Genomic DNA, 18,538 nt, shown 5'->3' on the forward strand with positions numbered 1-18,538 from the left:
CAAATACATGTGCGAACAAATGCAAAAAGCGCCACTGACTGTAAAATAATTTATTACTGAATTAGACCATGGATAAGCCCCAAAACACCAGCAGAGGGAGTCATTTCTCATTTAACTACACTGGGACCATAGACTGCACATAGAAAGCAGTACCATTACACTATACTTTTTTTAACGCAAGCAGCATGCGTAAACTGTGTTCTCAACCTCTATGTTCTCAGACTAAATATTTAAGTCATTCAAAGCAGACACGTGTTGCTGAATTTCTTTAAATGAATGCCTTTGAATCATAAATGTGACTTGTCCCTGATGAAATATCACCATGATATGTCTTTTCCTATACATATACATATACAATTACTTATATTCGTGGTAGGCTGTCATTATGGTTAAAATTTCCCCCTATAATATTATTTTTTAACATTTGGAATGCACCCTTCATGTTTAGGATTGCGACACATGCTCTTCGTTTTATTTTGAAAGTCTAACCGGAAGTGCGCTGTTTATTTATACCAACTGATGACAGTACGACAGACAGGAAGTCAGTTAGTTCTGAGGCGGTGTACACATTCTTGTTTTAATGTCATGTCCTTGAAAGACCTGTCAGTCCCGCTGTTGTGACGAGTATCTTTTCATTATTTAGCTAACCGTCGTCAAAGTATATTAGGTATGTAAAGCTTTCATTACAGTTAACCAAGCGACCACTCAAGGTGAAAACCTAAACCTGTCAGGTGAAGCATGGGGAGCTAGTCAGTGTAAGTTAGTAAAATTAGCACCTATCGTTAGGTAGCCAAATTAACTCACAGGTGAGCCCAACAAGCACGGGACCACACGTTATGTCGGCTAACGTTTGCTAACGGTACGAACTGCTAGCACCTAGCAATAGCAACATTTGCACGTTAGACGGTGTTAGCATTGGGCTGAAGCAGTGAAATGAAGCACGAGACAGTGACTGAGTGTAGCTGTCAACTGGCGGTTAAAGCTACAGTGCAGTTTAACACCGACATGTTGAAGCAAATAAATAAATACATATTTAACGTATTTGTGCCTGTAAGTGTGGTAACGTTTGTCTGCAGCATAACTTTGAGTAACTGTGTCTTTAGGTCAACAGTAACAGCGCCACCATGGGGGTTCTCATGTCCAGATCCATGGATGCAAACTTTAAAAAGCAGCAAGAATTCATGCTCCACAACTCACGGCTGCAGGTGAGTGAATGTGCACCCACTCTAAAAGATGTCATTTACACTCGTGGCTTACGTCATGCACCTGCATCCATGTGGTACATGTCTCAAGTAGAACATGAAAGTAAATGTCATGGTCAAAGGTTTGCTCTTGGTCTAATGTGGCTTGGACTGTATCTCATTTTTATGTTGCCTTGCACCAAAGCATCTTCCAGCTGACCAATATCTGAATGTCCAACATGTATGTTGTAGCCTACCAGTCAAGACTGGATTATCCACTGTGCAAAGCAGACAACTGTCCGTGTTTACTGTGTGGCAAGGTGATGAATTCTAATTTTGTTTAGGAATATGATAGTTTGCAACACACTATTAAAGCACAGTATCTTCTGACACAATGAGAACACTTCACCTGCAAAATTTACCAGTTAGACATGTTGTGTTACCTTGAATTCGTGAAGAAAACTTTGCATGCTTTTACAAAACACAGAGAACATACTGATTTATTGATTGATTGGGCACCACTTTAACAACAGTAAAATATATATCAAAACATCCATTAACAAAATTCTTACAAAACTCATGCAGTATAGTCCAAGTCAGACAAGACAGACACAAAACAACAAATGCTCCTATCTCGAGCCAGTGTTGTCCATTTTGGGCTAGTCTGGAACAGCATGACATCCGTGGGAGAGGACCTGCTCCGTATGTAGATGTACACCAGTCAGCCAAAACACTGACAGGTGAAGTGAATAACTTTGATTATTTTGTTCCAATGCATTGTTCTGCTGGGAAAGCTTTGGTTCTGGCATTCACGTGGATACCACCTGACATGTTCCACCCACTCAAACACCATTGCAGACCAAGTAACTCCTCTCATGGCAACAGTACTCCCCACACAAACTGTTTAGAAATGGCCTGTGGAGCATGACAAAAAGCTCAAGGTGTCGACCTGGCTTCTAAATTTCCCAGGTTCCAGTCTGCTCAAGAATTCTTGTGATGTGGCAGTACCCCAGATGTACCCCTAATCCAAGGTGGGGCCTCCTTGGATCGGACTTGGCTCTGACCTGTCGCGGCATGGACACAGGATCTCTGGGAGTGTCCTGCGGTGCCTGGCACCAGTGTGTTGGTGGCAGATCCATTTAGTCCAGCAGGTAGTGAGGTGGGTGGCCAACCGCCGTTAAACTCCACAAAGAAGAAGAAGGAGAAGGTAGTGAGGTGGGGTAACGGCACGTGCCACAGATGCTAATTCAGATTGGGATCTGGGGAATTTGGAGGCCAGGTTGACACTTTGAGGTCTTTGTCACATTCCTTGGGCCATTCCTGAGCGATGTTGGCAGTGTGGCCTGCTGCTTTTTTTTCTGGGCCACTGTTATTGGAGAGTACTGTTATCATGAGTGGGGGTACTTGGTCTGCAACAGTGTTTAAGTGGGTGGAACATGTCAGGTGGTATCCACATGAATGCCAGAACCAATGGTTTTCCAGCAGAACAATGCACTGGAACAAAATAATCAAAGTTATTCACTTCACCTGTCAGTGGTTTTAATGTTTTGGCTGATTGGTGTAAATGGCTCATTTTAAGGAAAGAACAATGATTATAAACTAATGAAAACATATTATATACAATTTCTGCCAAACAGATGGCCCTAAATCCTACACACCAGACCTTTAACTGGTAAAGTTTCTCATCTTTTGGATGCTTTTGTGTCCAGTTGAATGCTCAGTACTTCCTAGGCACATTGATTTTCACTAAAAACCCCTTAGTGTTAGAGTTTAGCTTTGAAGAGGGCATAGTTTCACTTTCAGTTCTTTTTTACATAGTAAGGTTTTAGCAAAAATACATGTGTTTGGGAAGTACTGAGCATACAACTGGATAAATGAGACTTGGACTATACTACACAAGTTTTGTGAGAGTTTGTAAATGGATGTTTTGATATAGCTTTGCTGTTGTTAAATGTGGTCCCCAGTTAGTCGCTATTATTAGTGTAGACATGTGAAAAAACACACAAACTTTCACAAATTTAAGGTAACACAGCATGACTGAATGATAGACAGATGGTCACTTTGCAGGTGAGGTATGACTTTAGGATGGGTCCTGCTCTACTGAACCTGTTTTAAAAAGCTCCTTGTGCTTAAATCTAGCTTTAAGATTTAATTGATACTGTACTTTAATGTAATTACTACAGAGCCAGCCATGTGGAGTTTTGGCTGGGTTTTTTTTCTCTCCTAGAAAACAGACTCAGGTCATTAATCTGGCTGTCACGTAAACCTATGCTTATCCTGGTGTTCTGTCTTTCTTTCTTGAATCACACAGTGTCAAAACCAGGGATGCAAGCCTTTTTTAGAATCGCAGCATTTCCATTTAGAGACCACAGGTTTTATTGCACTCATTATTTCCATTAAACAAAGGATTGTTTTTTTTTTTCTTCTCCTTTTTGGGGCCAATTTGTTGTGATTCATTTATGCCTGTAAGCTGCTGAGCAGCAGGTGGGATGTGTGACTATCATAACACCAATGACATTATCCAACTTACACCCAAAAGGTTTGTTGTGTGTTTTGCTCCGTAATTTTCTCCTGCTCTCCCAGATGACAAATAGTATTCAATGATGGCAAAGGTTTGGCAATTGAGTTTCAGAGCGCCCTCATTTGGGTCCTAACAATGACTCACGGGTAAATATTACGTGCACACGTAAGAATTGCTCTAGTGGATCTACATTGTTTAATTGACTTTACTTAATATAGATAGTTTCACATTTATGATTCATACTCAGAATCACTTTTGACTACAATTAATAAGACATTTATAATTTTACCATCATCTGTCTGTCTGCTTGAAATCAATTAAAGGCATATGTGACAGTATATTTTAATTTTTAATTAAAACATTTAACCTGTCCGATCTTGGCCGAACAAAACATACTCGCGTGTCAAAAAAAGAATCTTCAGGGTCGCTAATGGTCAAATATGATGCTGTCTGTAACAGGAAATAATCTTTCTTTCATCTTCAGTAGTGAAATTGCATTTTTACATCATCACATTTAATGAGTAGCATTGACCCTGGCAATTTCGGAATATCTGTGAAGCAACGCTGTTGCCTCCCCATGCATTAAGGTGTCATAGATGATTGCCTGCCATTGTTTTCAAGTCACATCATGAAATCTAATTGATCCTTTTCCACGCTGGCTTTGTGCGTGAACCACAGTGTCCATCTCAAACATTACGTTTGTGAGGGTGTATTTGTGTGATGCACGTCCTAAGGATAAATGGCAGCTGTGAAATGACGTCAATGACGTTTTTGTTCATATTCTGTTTAGGAAGGGTCTTGGCTGCTAATAATAGGGTTGTGCTTGCTTTTCCTTCACTGTCACTGAACTTGAGTGGGTCTGAATGTGAGAAAGAAAGGTGAGAGATAAGACCTCCCCACAAGGTTTTTGACTTGTTTTATTTCACTGTTTTTTTTTATTGCCACTGCAATCCTCACCTAAAAAGATAATGCAAACACCAATAATGATGTAAATGTTGCTTGTTTGGTCCTTAATTGTCCACTGCAGGACAACCTGTTACAATTTTAGTATTTTTTGATAACTCAAAGCAATTACAAATGATGCAAAATACTCCTGTCATTTGGAGTTAATGGTATGATTGTCAATAGCCATAATGTGTTTATGTGTGTCTGTGTATGTGTGTATATGATGTGGGTTTCTCCCTCTTTCTCTCGTTTTCTGTTACATCTTCCTGTATATAGACCGTGAAGATCATTTTTCCAGGTATTGTCCTTTCCAGTTATTGTCCCACTCTGCGTACGCTTGTAGCCTTTAGAAAATGTCAGTGAATTTCCCGCTTACGTTTCAGCATTGCTTTCACCTCACCTTCAGAGTGAGTTCATCTTGGCTCATTTCTTTCTTTCACTTTTCCTCCACTGCTGTTTCCAGTCACTGTCTCCTCTGCTGCTTGTCCAAGCTTGCTCTCAAATGAACAGTCATCCCTGTGTGATGTAGGTAACACTGTGGTGTTTGTCATTTTGGTTAGTAACTCATAGGGGGTGGGAATCACCAGAGGATCCGCAATGCAATATAATCAAGATACTTAAGTCATATTATATTATTGCAATTACCAATATGTTGTGATATGCCAAGTATTGCAATACCATACATTGCTATTTATTACCTTTTTTCAACTGTTAATTATGTTCCCAAAGGAAAAATTTGTCAACATCTGTTTTAACTGATAAGTTAAAGTTTTCAGTCTGTTCATCTCACCACAGCCATTTTTTGCGGCAGGAAAATGTATCTAGTGGACCAAAAAGCAGTTGATTATAATACTTGGCACAGTGTGATGATACGATATTGCCACACAAAAATATCGCGATACTATACTGTATCGATCACAGACAAACACTTGTCTTTATCTGGACACATTTTCCCCACAAATTCAACATGCTAATGTTATTAGCACAAGCCTATGGCATTTTACATTGTATAAATTAGCCTAGCAGCTAGCGCTCTTTTCCTCATATAAAACTGAGGATGACAGCAACATTTCACAATGGTAACAGTAGGTAATTTTGCTCCATTACAACTCACAAGGTTCACAGACATGTTGGCACTTGAGAAATACAAAGTCCCTTAAGTACTTTTTACGTAGATGACATGTTTAGAATAGCGACCCTCAATACTTGTCCATTAGCAAAAGAAATATGTCTGTCACAAAAAAGTAACCTGTCATGCGCGGAAAGCGGCCACTTGGATTTGTAATCTTGTTTACTTATTCTTTTACCTGATAGTTCCTGGTTAAATTAAATTTGCCGGTTGTAGTTTGTTTAAGAAACTTTCAACATTTAAGAAGTTTGTCTTCCTCTGTCAAGTGAATAAATGACATTGAATGGTGTTTGGATGTTTACAGCATATGTGTTCACATCTGTGAGGTCGGAAGTGGATTTAGTGGCTGTGTGTGTTCGAGGTTTGGATGAGTTTGTTCCTGTTGGTGACTGTGAGTGTGGTGAAGTAGGAGATGCAGCAACAGACGAGGTCTGGCTGTTTTATGCTTTGATACAAGGAGAGTGGTAGGTGGGATGCAACAGGGAGGGCGTTGAGTTTCTGGATGGTGGAGAGCTTCTGCTGGTGATTTTATGATTGATGTTTATGAATAGAGTGTTGATCAAAGTTGAGTTAAATGTCCAGAAGGATACCCACATATCTCAAAGTCAGTTCCATGTAGGGATGCAACAGTGTGAGATTTTCATGAGATGATAACCGTCTCAGAAAGTATCACAATTCAACAGTATCATGGTACTACAGAACTTTTTATTGTAATCAGTCAGAATGACCCTTAAAGGAATGAAAATTGAAGGGCTATTTTTTGGTAGAACAAACGTTTTATTACTATAACTGAAACTTCAAATCATGTTGTCAATGGAAGTATGTGTAAAAAGTCTAAAATAAAGGGGAGATTTTTCAACAGTGTAGATAAGCAAATGTACACAGTATGATCACCGTCAACTTTTATATCACGGTATACCTCAAAACCGGTACACCACTGCAACCTAGTTCCATGTCAGTTGCATCAGTACTGATGACGCTGAGGTGGTGGAGAGTGGAAGTTAAATACTGTAGTTGTTCTTTGAAGGCATTTGTGTGGGCCATTTGAAGTGAGAGTTGGCATTGTGGCTGAGAATAATGTGCTTTTACTGTGTTTATTGTCAATTAATAGTATTCTTTCTTAAGGGTTTACACATTAATTTATTGGCAGAACTTCAAAAAGTTAAAAGGCAGAGTCCTTGTGAACGACATACAACCAATGTAACCAGCAGCTACAGCTGAAGCAAATAGTCGGTTTAATGATCACTAGACTGGGAAAAGGCTTGGGAGGTATGTTTTTTCTTACCTTCATACCCGCCTGACATTTCACTGGGGCATACAGTGTCTGACGTTATTTTTGTGAAACAAATAAACAACAAAAAAAACCTATAATGCTGTGTTTCTAATATGCAATTAGCCAACTGAGAAAAGCCCTGCAGGGGTTAAATACGTATGGCTCTTAGAATAATAGATAGATAGGAAATAAGCACTCTCCCTGTTGGAAGAACTGATGATACTTGTTGGCACGGCAAATACCAACACACCAGTGGGCTAAAAAGAGATGATGTGTTGAATAAAATCATGTGGCTAATAAACTGCTTTTGTAGTTGGAATAAGTCATCTCAAAATAAAGTTATGTGTGGCAATACTCCCAAACAGGGGCAGAAGTATTTTTCTGTTTTGCTAGTCCTGTACTGTTATCCCCAACACTTGCAGTCGCCATCTCTCTCAGCTCAGCTGGCTGTTGCACCAACAGAGACTGACCTCTGGTGGTGCGTTTCATGTACTACAATACATCGCCTTAATACAACATCTCCTTATCAGTTTGATAGAAAGAGGGGCAACTGTATTTTTGGCAGTGTTCAAGGTCATACCATTATACTGCCCATACCTATTAGAAAATCAGTCAGCTATTTTTATAATCAATTAATCGTTTCAGTGATTTTTGTTTTTTTTTTTTTTTCCAGCAAAAAATATTGAAAAAATTACCAAGCATTCTGTGGTAAGCTTCTGGGGTAGCTGTTGCTCAGGAGGTAGCCAAAAGTGTCAAAGGCAAAAGTTTCCTTGACCTGATGTTTGGCCAGCACCTTGCATGGTGGCCTGCTGTCATTGTTGTGTGAATGGTGTGTGAATAATTCATATATCCTTATAGAGTAAATTGGGCAAAACAAGACATTTGAAGCTGTCGCCTTGGACTCTTGTGATTGAGTGTTTTTTCCCTCTACTTTTAAAAAATTTACATTTCAGGGACCGATCAGTCGCGAATGAAAATAACCATTAGTTTCAGCCCTAATAATAGCATTCCATTCACAAGCTTATCTATGACTAAAGAAGTCATTTTTGTAGTCTGTATGGTGCACTTAAATGCATCATCAAGCAGACCTTTCATTAGCCAGTGAGAGGGGTGCTATTTAACCAAGTGGCAAGACCATTTTCATCTAATTTGTATCTCATTTGGAATATTCTACACTCTCTTTAAAATAGCCATGTAAGCAAGTGATTTCATGATAGTTAGTATTAAACCAGACATCCAGTATCTCTGGTCTACTTCCTGTTTAACAACCCACATGAGAGAAGGGATGACTTCACGAGAGGTGACGTCCCCATGTCCCTAGAAACTTCTCATTACACATTTCTCACTCCTGAGGAATATAATTGTGGGTTATTTCCCCTGTCTGTCCTTAGATAGGGGTCTAATTGATTTGTAATAACTCTTGACTCATCAACAACAATTGCTGCATTTGGTTTCTATTGAAACTTTTTCACAGACGTTCCTGTGATTTCCATTACCGACTCCACCCAGAGTCTTTCTCTTGAATATGACGAGTTTGTGGCCTCCTCTTTATGAGAGAGGGTAGCAGTTGTAGTCACCTTTTATTACAGTAATGAATTACAAATGTTTTTTCCAAGTTTCACGATGAACAAAGTGGCAAAATGTACATAGAAACTTCTCACGTCAACACGAAAATTCACACTCTTGTTCCCAGCTTATGACTGAGTGATATCTATGGCTTGTTTTCCTGTAATGGTTTCACCTTAAATGTGTACACTATATAAATGAGGTTGGGCTGAAACGAACTAGTTAACTGCTTATTACTGATTGTTTAATCTAAATATTCTTTTGTTGAATAATTGTAGGCTGACACTGAAGTTCCCTCATCAAAAAACCTATGGGATTTTTCCATTATATTTTCGATTATTGTAGAAAACAAGCTCGGTGACAAACATTAAAGAAACAAACGTGTTTCGTTAAGCAAGATAATCTTCACAAATGAACACCATTTTTATGTTTACTGAAGCCTAAATACACCAGAAGTAAGAGGCTGACATTAGGCTATAAAGGAAGTACACCATGGTCGCATCACTGTAACGTCGCCACCACAAGGCTGTAAAGCCGTGTTTGGCACAATGATGTCCTGTAGTCTCATTTAGAAACTGTTCACAAGCTTGAAAATTCATGACTGGGGTATTTAGTGACGCATTTTATGTCACAAAATAAAGTCTCTTAAGCTTGTGTTAACAACAGAACTTATTTCAAGCATTTAACCAAAACCCCATTCAATAAAACACTCTGTCTTTGAGACGAGGGAACCGGGAGTGTTTAAATGCTAACTCATTACTGGGTTTTAGGACTCATTCCTGGAGCACTCTATACAATTAGACTTCTTTTTGTACTGAGTGTTGACGCTCCCCGCTGGCCATTAGAAAGAATACAGGTTAAAATAACCTCCATTTTGGCCTGTTTTTAGACCCGCAGGGAACCCCTTGACCCCTTGATCCCAGCTTCATTTATCGCCAACTGCTGCGAGCAGACTCGCAGGAAGTTGTGATGTTTGTCCCACACAATTGTGTTCACATGCAACAAAATCATTTCAAATAGATATTTTCTATGTTTTGTGCTCATTAGTGGTGTTTCACTAAAATTAGCTTCTGATGTTCACAAATTTTGAATAACTCTCCACAATCAGTCTAACAGCATGCTTACAAACAAAATTAGATTAGGTTTTAAGAGTTGATTGCTCTTGGCGGAAGGGTCTTTAACTATAGTCTTACCTGCCAGTGACGTCTCAGCCCGATGATTGCAGCTTAAACCTCCTTAACTGTTTTTCTTAATTTTACAACTTAGCTTTCCCTCTGCTACTGGCATTTATTAGACGCCAGTCACTCCACTTGACTTCCTTTACATGGTCACAGCAAGAAGAAAACGAGTTCTGTTATGTATTAACTGACAAAGGATTTGATTGGAGCTATTACAGTTTCTTTTATTAAAGATGCCCAGTGAAGTTGAGCTGGAAAAGAGCAGTAGAGGCAGCAGAATATAATCTACTATTCTGTAAAATCAACACAAATCACTTTTTATTGTAAAAATGTGAAATATATTAGTTATTTAACTGATTGGCAAATTTCCATCAATGAAAAGCTAATAACTGGAAACAGTTCCTCATGCCTACTGTCAGGCCCTGAGGGAGTGATGACTGATGGGTCTTCCCCTCATTATCCTGCTCGACAAGTTAAGCACACTTAATGCTGGGAGTTGGTCTATAAGAAGCCAACTCCCTCATAAAGCATTACCAAATCAACTCTGATTTGTTCATTCAGAGGCTCCTTCACCTTATATCCCAGTTTAAAATGGCTCGTTCTCCTCTGTTACCTACGTGTAGAGGTTTTGCAGTTTCTTGAAACGTTGTGACTGGCTCAAATATCAACAGCAGCCCAAATTCTAATTCTTAAAGAGTTCTTTAAAGCTTTACAGTAAGTGTACTGTAATACTGACCATTAATGTGAGTGTGTAACATGTATGAAGTGCATGTTTTGTCGTATAATGCCCTCAACAATTATTTTCAGTGTTAAGTTATTTGCTTGTAACTGTTATGTTAAGTGGTGTTTTTTAAATTCATTTAATCAGTCATTGTGTTTGAGAAATGTTTTTATATGCAGGCCTCAAATATAGATGTTGTTTCTACTAATCTCTTTTTTACAGGCCATATTTTTTAAATTAAATTAAGTTTAAATTTATTGTCATTGCACAGAGTACAGGCACTACGTCAATAAAAGTGCAGTCAAGCATCTAACCAAAGGAGCAAAAAGCAGTGTGACGAGTTATTTCAAGTAGTGATATAAATATTAAATAGTAATAGCCATATCTTCCTCTTATTTTTAATTATTATAATTAATAGTAAGAGGAAGATTTGATTATGCTAGATGAGGGCTGTACGATATGAGGAAAATATGCCATAATGTTGAGTATTACGTCAGCGGTATTACTTGCGATATAGAGTGCACTCAGTTCTGCCATTCAGTATATTACTAAAATATAACAAATTGCTTGTAAAATTAAAAAAGAAATGAAGTGAAATTATTTTCATGTTGTTTATTAATAAACATTGAACAGAAAAGGCACCAATAAAAAATACAAGATAGTTACATTTTTAAGTGCAGTTTTATACTGATATTCTTTCAACTAACTCAAAAAATCCCTGAGTGCAATATTGAAGTCTCTTGGGATGTGTTTATTGTGGGAGTTAATATCATGATGACGATTTAAAAGAAAAAAAATATATATATTGTGCAGCCTTACAGTAGACATATACAATATAAGATAGATAGATAGATATACAGTACAGGCCAAAAGTTTGGACACACCTTCTCATTCAATGCGTTTTCTTTATTTTCATGACTATTTACATTGTAGATTCTCACTGAAGGCATCAAAACTATGAATGAACACATGTGGAGTTATGTACTTAACAAAAAAAGGTGAAATAACTGAAAACATGTTTTATATTCTAGTTTCTTCAAAATAGCCACCCTTTGCTCTGATTACTGCTTTGCACACTCTTGGCATTCTCTCGATGAGCTTCAAGAGGTAGTCACCTGAAATGGTTTCCACTTCACAGGTGTGCCTTATCAGGGTTAATTAGTGGAATTTCTTGCTTTATCAATGGGGTTGGGACCATCAGTTGTGTTGTGCAGAAGTCAGGTTAATACACAGCCGACAGTCCTATTGGACAACTGTTAAAATTCATATTATGGCAAGAACCAATCAGCTAACTAAAGAAAAACCAGTGGCCATCATTACTTTAAGAAATGAAGGTCAGTCAGTCCGGAAAATTGCAAAAACTTTAAATGTGTCCCCAAGTGGAGTCGCAAAAACCATCAAGCGCTATAACGAAACTGGCACACATGAGGACCGACCCAGGAAAGGAAGACCAAGAGTCACCTCTGCCTCTGAGGATAAGTTCATCCGAGTCACCAGCCTCAGAAATCGCAAGTTAACAGCAGCTCAGATCAGAGACCAGATGAATGCCACACAGAGTTCTGGCAGCAGACCCATCTCTAGAACAACTGTTAAGAGGAGACTGCGCGAATCAGGCCTTCATGGTCAAATAGCTGCTAGGAAACCACTGCTAAGGAGAGGCAACAAGCAGAAGAGATTTGTTTGGGCCAAGAAACACAAGGAATGGACATTAGACCAGTGGAAATCTGTGCTTTGGTCTGATGAGTCCAAATTTGAGATCTTTGGTTCCAACCGCCGTGTCTTTGTGAGACGCAGAAAAGGTGAACGGATGGATTCCACATGCCTGGTTCCCACTGTGAAGCATGGAGGAGGAGGTGTGATGGTGTGGGGGTGTTTTGCTGGTGACACTGTTGGGGATTTATTCAAAATTGAAGGCACACTGAACCAGCATGGCTACCACAGCATCCTGCAGCGACATGCCATCCCATCCGGTTTGCGTTTAGTTGGACGATCATTTATTTTTCAACAGGACAATGACCCCAAACACACCTCCAGGCTGTGTAAGGGCTATTTGACCAAGAAGGAGAGTGATGGAGTGCTGCGGCAGATGACCTGGCCTCCACAGTCACCGGACCTGAACCCAATCGAGATGGTTTGGGGTGAGCTGGACCGCAGAGTGAAGGCAAAGGGGCCAACAAGTGCTAAACACCTCTGGGAACTCCTTCAAGACTGTTGGAAAACCATTTCAGGTGACTACCTCTTGAAGCTCATGGAGAGAATGCCAAGAGTGTGCAAAGCAGTAATCAGAGCAAAGGGTGGCTATTTTGAAGAAACTAGAATATAAAACATGTTTTCAGTTATTTCACCTTTTTTTGTTAAGTACATAACTCCACATGTGTTCATTCATAGTTTTGATGCCTTCAGTGAGAATCTACAATGTAAATAGTCATGAAAATAAAGAAAACGCATTGAATGAGAAGGTGTGTCCAAACTTTTGGCCTGTACTGTACTTTATTTAATCCCCAGGGGGAAATTTAAAATGTCCTCAGCAGCAGGGGCAATAATGACAAAAACAGACACAAATCACAAGAACACAGCACACACACTGACACAAAAAAATCCTAAATAAGATCACAAGGTGTGAATAAAAGGTATAAACAGGTGTGTAAAAACAGTACTATAGATATCTTTGTAATAAAAAAAAAAGCAGTCTGAACAGTACTGACAGTATGAGCAGTGTGTAATGAAGAGGCTAACATACAGTAAATAAACAGTATGAAATGTGCAGACGTAAGAAGTAGAAGTGTATATATATATGTGTGTGTGTGTGTGTGTGTGTATGTGTATATATTATTATTATTATTATTATTACATTATATATAATCTACTTGCATCATCAGCTCACTTTTTTTTGTACCTTTGCATGTTCAGTGAGTTAATGTCACGTTCTTGAAGTGGAAATAAAAGTTCACCTTTTTTTAAGAATAAAGGCTTTTTATGTGAGAATGTCACTCAGTCTGCTCAGTAGCAGTTGTCATGCACGAAACATGTATGTGTGTGCATGTGGATTTGAGTGAGAATTAAACAGGAAGCAGCAGACAAAAAGATTCATCTGACTGAAGTTCATCAGCATGGACACAATGAGACTGGACTGACTGTCTCTTGCTCCTTTGACCCTCTCTTTGTCCCTCTGACTGCCTGCCTGTCGGCCTCACAGCTTTGATATCCAGGTTTATACACTAATATTCAAACAAACATGTCATCCGTTAAATTTGGCTCTCTCTGCTAATTGGGACCAAATTATGTACTAAGTGAGACATTTTACATTTGGAAAATCAACTTGTCAGTGCTCTCTGGTGGACAAACTGTGTACTGACGTCAGACCTTTTTTGGGGATTTGTGGTACTGATGTTATTTTCATTTCTTTGATAAGGTGGTCCTGATTCTCTGATCGATAATGTTTTTATGTTATAAAGTTGTACATTGAGAGGCACTAGGCAGTTTCCATGTTTGATTTTAAAGGTCTGTTCTATGTCCTTTCTCTTGTGCGTGTCTGTGTGCGCAGATGGAGCGTCAGATCCTGATGCAGAACCAGATGAGAGAGAGACAGATGGCTATGCAGGTTGCCTGGTCCAGAGAGTTTCTCAAATACTTTGGGACTTTCTGTGCCGTGGCTACATTTGGACTTACTGTTGGGTGAGTATTGTAAACAACTGCTCCAAGAGGTCAGCTCGGGGGTATTTTATTTAACGTTAAAAAGACAGGTCAAGCCAAATCAAAAATACCTGTAGCCGATATCTGCAACATTCGGCAACTCACGCCAAAACAATCCACATTGAGAAATCGCTCCACAGGTAAGAGGAAAAAGATGTATTTCTGATTTTGGGGTGAACTGTCCCTTTAAGACACACTCAGCGATGATCTCTTGTTTCTAACACACACTTACAAACACCAGTAATAACGCACAGTGAGAGAACAACCTGTATCAGCTTGTATATGACAGCTGTGAGTCGCCACAGCGTCAGTGTTACATTAATCACAGTCTAGTAGCCTTACTGGTGCAGCTCCATGTATGAGGTGTTGTATGTGTTTGAACACAGATGTCACATCGAGTTTAATTGTGTAGCAATTACAGTCCTACTAAAAATTACAAGCTATCTTGAGGTGGCGCTACAGCAGCATGACACATTGAAATGGCTGTAACGCGGTGGTCATGAGTCTGATTCACTTGACATTTCACAGTTTATTGTTTTACATTTGCACGAATTAGCTTCCAGAAAGGCAACATCATGGCTTCCTGTAATACTGTGTGTATTTCTTGCAAATTGATGACAAATCACATATAATTTTGTGGCCTAAAATAGAAGTATGCCTTACCCAAGTGCTTTTATTTACATTTTTATCATATTATCATAATGAAAAATACTAAGATGTTCATTTCTTTGTCTCTATACTGTTCTTCAGTGCCATTAAAAGAAAGAAACCGGCCCTATTGGCTCCCATCGTCCCTCTTGGCTTCATATTGACCTACCAGATGGACAGCGCCTATGGAACACTTATTTATCGCATGAGAGGTAGGACTAAGTCGTTATCATCATTACCACACATGAGCAAAGCTCTTATGCTGGCCAGAAATAAACAAACATTATCTTTTTGATTTTCACATACTTGTAAAATCATGTTTTTGTAGTGAAATCACTGAAACATTAAGTCTTTTAAATCCTGACTAACAGACATGGACTTATGTTTCAAAGACTGCAGCTTAAAACACAATACTGTAGGTTTTATTTTCAATATTGTCATAATCCAATACAGGATTGCACAGTAAAGTGTAGCTGCAGCCCCCTCTGTGCTACACACAGAAAATACACACATGGATGCTCAAGATAATTTAACATTTACAGTAAGAAGTAGCAAAGTTTATGTTAAATTCATTTATGAGTGCATTTACATGGACATGAATAACCTGTTTATGAGGCTTATCCCAGTTCTGATCATATTCAGAATATGGTGTTTACATTACCACAGAGAAATAGGTTTATTTTCATTCCTCTCAAGCCCAGTTCAGACCAAAGATTCGCAACGTGATGAAACCTTTTTAGAACGTTGTAGAGAAGTGGTGTGAACTGACTGTCTGAGCTCAACTCAAGCCAGCTGATGGTGTCACCTGCAGCTCAGCTGGTCAAGTTGGCCACGGCTGGTTTTATAACGTAAAGCACGTCACCACCTGTTTCAACAGCCAATTAGCAGGTGCTTTGTCCTTACTCGAGGTAACATATTCGGGTTCCGCATAAGTGGGATAAGGTTTTATCCTGGTTTCTGAAAACTGGACATGGTGTTTTCATGCTCAAACACATTAAAGGGATACTCCAAAAACCTGATCATAGACGGGATTATTCATATCCATGTAAATGCACTCTACTTCTCTACAACATACACGTAAGTAAAACTATAACAGGTATACTTCAATTATAATGAACCTCACCTCCAATTCTCCATTTGTTCTCTGCCGTCAGTTCTCACCTTGAAAGTCAGAAGCTGACTCCATAATAAATTAGGTGGATTTTTTAAAAAGAGAACATAACACAACTACTGCATGTGTGGGACAAAAATAATTGGTTTCACAGACATCCATTTGTCACAGTACAACACACTGTATTTTTTTCCCATTACACCCTCAGGTGAGGCTGAGGCTATCATGACATCCGAACATGACCGTCTGGACTTACCTCACGGGACTCCGACTTTTGAAAGCATAGAGAAAGCCCGCCGTGCTCGAAGCAGCCTCGCCTCCTTCCTGGAGAAATGACGTGTTGGTTATTTGAGATAAAATCATAACCGTCCAGTCAATGCATTCACCTATTCTGCTTTTGCCTATTTGTCTCATACCAACTGCCTTTTTGACATTACTGCGTCTATGGTTTGCACTTATTCTATATCATGGACCTTGAGTCAAATTAGTCTTGATATGATGTTATGATGTTGTTATTTTTGTGAGTATTGTCATTAGAGGTGCATCAGCAGCCAAACACATAAACTTAAGCTAAACAAAATACTTGAGTTAGTCAGGAATACACTTTCAGTACTGTGGTATATCATGAAATAAAGACTGCAGCTGTGTCCCAAATCCAGACTTCATACCAATTCAAAACAGTGGGTACTACATACTAATATATAACTAATTTTACCAGTTACCATATAGATTTATGAACATACTTTACCAAATTATGCCACCAGGGAATGATATAGTATGTATCTGCAACTTTGGAAAGCTACTGCCAAATCAAACCTCACAAAGAGACATCACAATGTGTCATATTAGTGTTTAAACAAGTGAACAAAATACACACAGGAAATTTGTGGAGAGCACAACAGATATGTCAATTTAACAAAGTGCATGCTTGATTTCTATCTGTCACCCTCACTAACCCCATCTACAAGCCAAAATGTATCTATTAAAGAGTATTTTGTCTTGGAGTTACACTAGAATGGGCTGGAAGTTGGGTTTTATTTTAAAAAAAAGATTAAATTAATTAATGAGAGAAAGGGGATTTTAAACTATAGAGTTTTTTTTACTGACAGACATCAACAGAAAGACAAAAAGACATTAAGTTAATCACTCTTTAGTCAGAAAGGGTCCCCTCACATTTTGGAGGATGGTGTTTGAGTCGCAAATTTAGACCTCTTCTTAACGTGCAGCAAGCGAGTGAACCCTGGTGGATGGAGCCTGAAAATGTTCAGATATACTACATGTAACAACAACATACAGGGGCCCTATCAAGCCCTGATCAAGCCTCAGGAATGGCTTACTGTTGTTCTGAAATTAGTTTGCCGCTGCACAAAGCTTTGCGAAACTAGGACATCCTCTCTGGGAAAAACCTAAATAATCTGATGTCCACTTGTTTGCATGGTGTCCAGTTATGAAGAGGTGTAAGTAGCGGAGCTTTTTAAGGTTTAGACAGGACATAATGTCCCTCAGCCAGCATTAAAAAAATTAATATTTTGCTTACCACCACCCACAATTTATTATAACCAGCTAACACAGCTTTGCCTTCTTTACAAGTTTCATTGTGGGAGAATTGTGTGCATCCTTAGGATGCTCAACAAGCAACCATGTCTAGTATGCATGCTGTCTGGTTTGACTTCATTTTGTTACTTGCTTACACCACATACTAAAATGCAGCTTAGCGTCAGTATATAGCATGAAACTGGGACACAGCGTACATCTAAACAAGTTGTGTTTATTCTTTTTAATCATGTTCATATTAAAAGCAGCATTAAGTGATTTTTGACCACTAGAGGGCAGAAAGAAGCCTCACATAACTCTCAAAGTGTCTGAGGTCATGGCGGACATATAGCTGATGTTTCAGCCAACAGTTGGCTATTGCACATTGGGCAGACACAAAACAACAAGGAAATCTCATCGGTGTATATTTTCTTGCAAGCTGACATGTGCAAATGCAATATTCACGTTTTGCAGCTGTAGTTTGGCTTATAAGCTCTGTGTTTTCCCTAATTTGATGCTTAGCTTTTGGGTTTTACATTAGTTATCTGATACGCCCTGCCAAGCAGGTTCACTCGCTGTCAAAGCAATAATCAGTGATCAAAAGTTTATTATCAAATTTTAATTGTAAAGTCATTTGTCCTGACAGCAGAAGATTGTTATGACTTCAAACTGTATTCCTGAAACTTTTCATCAGTTTAACTGAGAGTTAATTTGTTAAGGTTGAATTTTAGTGCTAAGGAGCTTTATAACAAAGGTTTGGTTAACATTGGTGCACCTGTAAGTTTTATTTTTATCACCACATTTGTGTTCAGTGGATGTAAAATATTACAAGGTGCTGATATTTATGCAATATGTATTTACCATAATTTTAACTCATGTTTGACATCATGGAAACTATATTTGAATAAATAAATAAAAAGAAATATTGCCAAGTCTTCGTCTTCTCCGATCACATTTTGTGAAATGATGCTAGTTTGATGCAAAGCTCCAAAGCCGATAACTTCTATAAACACAGCCACCTTTTCTATATAGTCAGACA

The 18,538-nt window shown here is 38.7% G+C and overlaps 1 protein-coding gene across 3 annotated transcripts; it reads left to right on the forward strand.

Annotated features, from left to right (window-relative positions):
* The first annotated feature begins 524 nt into the window (after window positions 1-524).
* plgrkt (plasminogen receptor, C-terminal lysine transmembrane protein) lies at window positions 525-18,416 on the forward strand. 3 transcript variants are annotated; one of them, XM_033647305.2, is made up of 5 exons: window positions 525-859; window positions 1,104-1,205; window positions 14,059-14,189; window positions 14,958-15,067; window positions 16,175-18,416. In XM_033647305.2, the coding sequence occupies exons 2-5, from the start codon at window positions 1,125-1,127 to the stop codon at window positions 16,300-16,302; spliced, it is 450 nt and encodes a 149-aa protein (XP_033503196.1). In that variant the 5' UTR covers window positions 525-859; window positions 1,104-1,124; the 3' UTR covers window positions 16,303-18,416. The 3 variants fall into 3 exon arrangements, with proteins under 3 accessions (XP_033503196.1, XP_078018134.1, XP_033503195.1); XM_078162008.1 differs by having other exon boundaries at window positions 525-755; XM_033647304.2 differs by having other exon boundaries at window positions 525-667.
* The last annotated feature ends 122 nt before the right edge of the window (window positions 18,417-18,538 follow it).

This window comes from Epinephelus lanceolatus, chromosome 19 (genome assembly GCF_041903045.1).
Source record: "Epinephelus lanceolatus isolate andai-2023 chromosome 19, ASM4190304v1, whole genome shotgun sequence".
Taxonomy (NCBI): Eukaryota; Metazoa; Chordata; class Actinopteri; order Perciformes; family Serranidae; genus Epinephelus; species Epinephelus lanceolatus.